General features: G+C 58.6%; 1 protein-coding gene across 1 annotated transcript; it reads left to right on the forward strand.

The window, feature by feature from the left end:
- Positions 986 to 2140, forward strand: LOC8079624 (E3 ubiquitin-protein ligase EL5). The gene has a single exon (XM_002455486.2). The coding sequence runs from the start codon at positions 1057 to 1059 to the stop codon at positions 1840 to 1842; it is 786 nt and encodes a 261-aa protein (XP_002455531.1). The 5' UTR covers positions 986 to 1056; the 3' UTR covers positions 1843 to 2140.

Here is a 2400-nt window from a genome sequence, read left to right on the forward strand (position 1 = left end):
AGAGCTATTTGAATCCTAAATAGCTAAATCTAACTCTAACCCATGGATATAGGGCCTATCAATTAGAGTTGGCTCCCACGAATTCAAGTAACCACGCAGTACATTGTACTCCGTATGTCTCTGAGTTCAACACACATGTACTAGTATATGTTTGCCCCTAGTCTTTTAAAATCGCTAAATAAATTATTTTAGTTTTTTGAATAAGCTGCCGCTAAATGGCCTTCTATTACGTGCCGGTCCCGACCCGATCCGTGTAGGCCTGGCGGTCCCGGATTGGATCGAGCGGAACTCAATGCTGCTGCTTCGCTTTAGAATACGGGCGGCGGGACAGCCCACAAGCCACGAGCCACAGTCCCAGCCCACTGCCGGTGTCGGGTGCCGTGGCTGGCGTCGCGACACCGGGCGCCTCGCTTCCGCGAAGCTTCGCGGGTCGATCGCCCAGGCCAGGGCCGACCACGCATCCACGCCTCGCTCTGCCTACTCTAGCCGTCTGGACCCCGGCCCCCCCACGGGAAATTTTGCTCAGGTGACCAGGTCCAAGTCGCGGCAGGCGACAAACATGTTCCAGTTGGGGTAGCTGAAGAGAGCGACTTCCACTGTGATTTGTGAAGAGGCGACCAAGACGAGCGCGCAGTAACACGAACGCCTGGTTGGTTGATGCTGGTAGTAGTCAACTCTACTCTTGACCGTCCGTCTGGACCCGCCCCGCCCCCGGCGGACGCATCACGGCCGTTCGTCTGTCCTCACACGGCATACGGCGGTCAGCCAGTCAGTCAGCCCAGCCCCGGGGAACGGAGACTCACCGACGACTCCGTCCTGCGGTGCTACCTCACCGTTCTCCAGCGTGCCCCAGACGTCCAGCCAATCGTAAAAAACCCGAGGCTACCCTTCCATTTCCGTCCCAATTTTCCCAACATTAACAAGGGCATTTCAGTCCTGATATCACGTATAAGTAACTGCGCTCGCCGAGGTCACCACGCTGCGGCCACCAAAAAAAAAAAACCTCCCGCGAAACCACAGCTCAGTTCGGCGAGCGCTCTCAGCCATCAGACAGACATGGGCGCCGGCGCAGGCGACGGCACGCTCCCCAAGGTCGGCGAGGTGGCGATGTCGTGCGACGATGGTCCGGGCCAGGTCCCGTTCTCCAAGCGCCCGCACGTCCCCGACCCCGGCCCACCGCAGCAGGTGTCCGACCCGGCGAACTACGCCGTCGCTGGCAAGATCCTGCTCGCCGTGGCGGGGGCGTTCGCGGGCGTGCTCCTGGCGCTCGTCGCGCTGCACCTCTACAGCAGCACCCGGCGCCGGCGCCTCGGCCTAGGCGGCGGCGGCGGCCAGCGGCGGCTGCTCCGGAGCCTGGCCATCGCCGGTGGCGGTGACGAGGACCGCCGCGACGGGGCGCTTCCTTCCCCCCGCGGCGGCCTCGACCCCGCGGTGCTCGCGGCGATACCGGTGGTAGTGGTCGACGACGCGGGCGCCCGGGGGGACTGCGCGGTCTGCCTCGCGGAGCTCGAGCCCGGGGAGAAGGCCCGCGCGCTGCCGCGGTGCGGCCACCGCTTCCACGTCGAGTGCATCGACGCCTGGTTCCGCGGGAACGCCACGTGCCCGCTCTGCCGCGCCGACGTCGTCGTCGTGGCGCCGGCGGGCGCTGCCGCGCCGTCCGCGCCACCCGAGGGCGGGGCGCAGCCGGAGGTGCGCATAGACGTGATGGCAGGGGACGCCGTCGCCGCGCTGCCGGCCAATGGCGGCTCCACGGTGGCGCCGGTGATGGGGAGGCTGCATAGCGGCAGGGATCTTGAGAAGGCGAGGCGGGTCTTCGCTTCCACCCGATTCTCTTCCTTCTGACGGGCCCCCATCGGAGGACCTAGCTAGGAAGCTTCCTCCGATTTCCGCACATGGACCTCTGATTGTTTCGGAGCGTTCTGCCGTTCCACATTTCCACTGTACATAGATTTGTTGGTGATGCCAGCTATTTTTGCCATGATTTGTACGTAGTACGATTTTTGCGGATGGACTCGTTCGTGGACATATCTTTCTCGATCATGACTCTTGAGTGAGCCGTGAGGACTACTACTGAGAACGACGATCCATCCGTATGTATCAACCAAAAATTATCTGCGATTTTTATAGAAATTGACACTAAGGAGAAAAAATCTAAAAACTAGTATAAAAAAAATCGTAGTGGACTTTTTGATAATACGTACGGTAAGTCAACCATGAATGAATAAGGTTAATATAATAAGAGCATCTCCAAGAGATTAGCTAAATCATTTTCTAAAGGTAAATTTAGTTATTGTTAAAGAAAAAACGTTTACAACAGACTCTATAAACGTCTCTTTAAATTTAGTAGCTCTCCATCCCATCTTATTCGCTCTCTACTTTTGGATAGTCTGTCTCACTAGC

Source organism: Sorghum bicolor, chromosome 3 (assembly GCF_000003195.3).
Source record: "Sorghum bicolor cultivar BTx623 chromosome 3, Sorghum_bicolor_NCBIv3, whole genome shotgun sequence".
Taxonomy (NCBI): Eukaryota; Viridiplantae; Streptophyta; class Magnoliopsida; order Poales; family Poaceae; genus Sorghum; species Sorghum bicolor.

Coding starts and splice junctions, on each gene's coding strand:
- LOC8079624 (XM_002455486.2), top strand. CDS start 1,057: ATGGGCGCCGGCGCAGGCGACGGCACGCTCCCCAAGGTCGGCGAGGTG.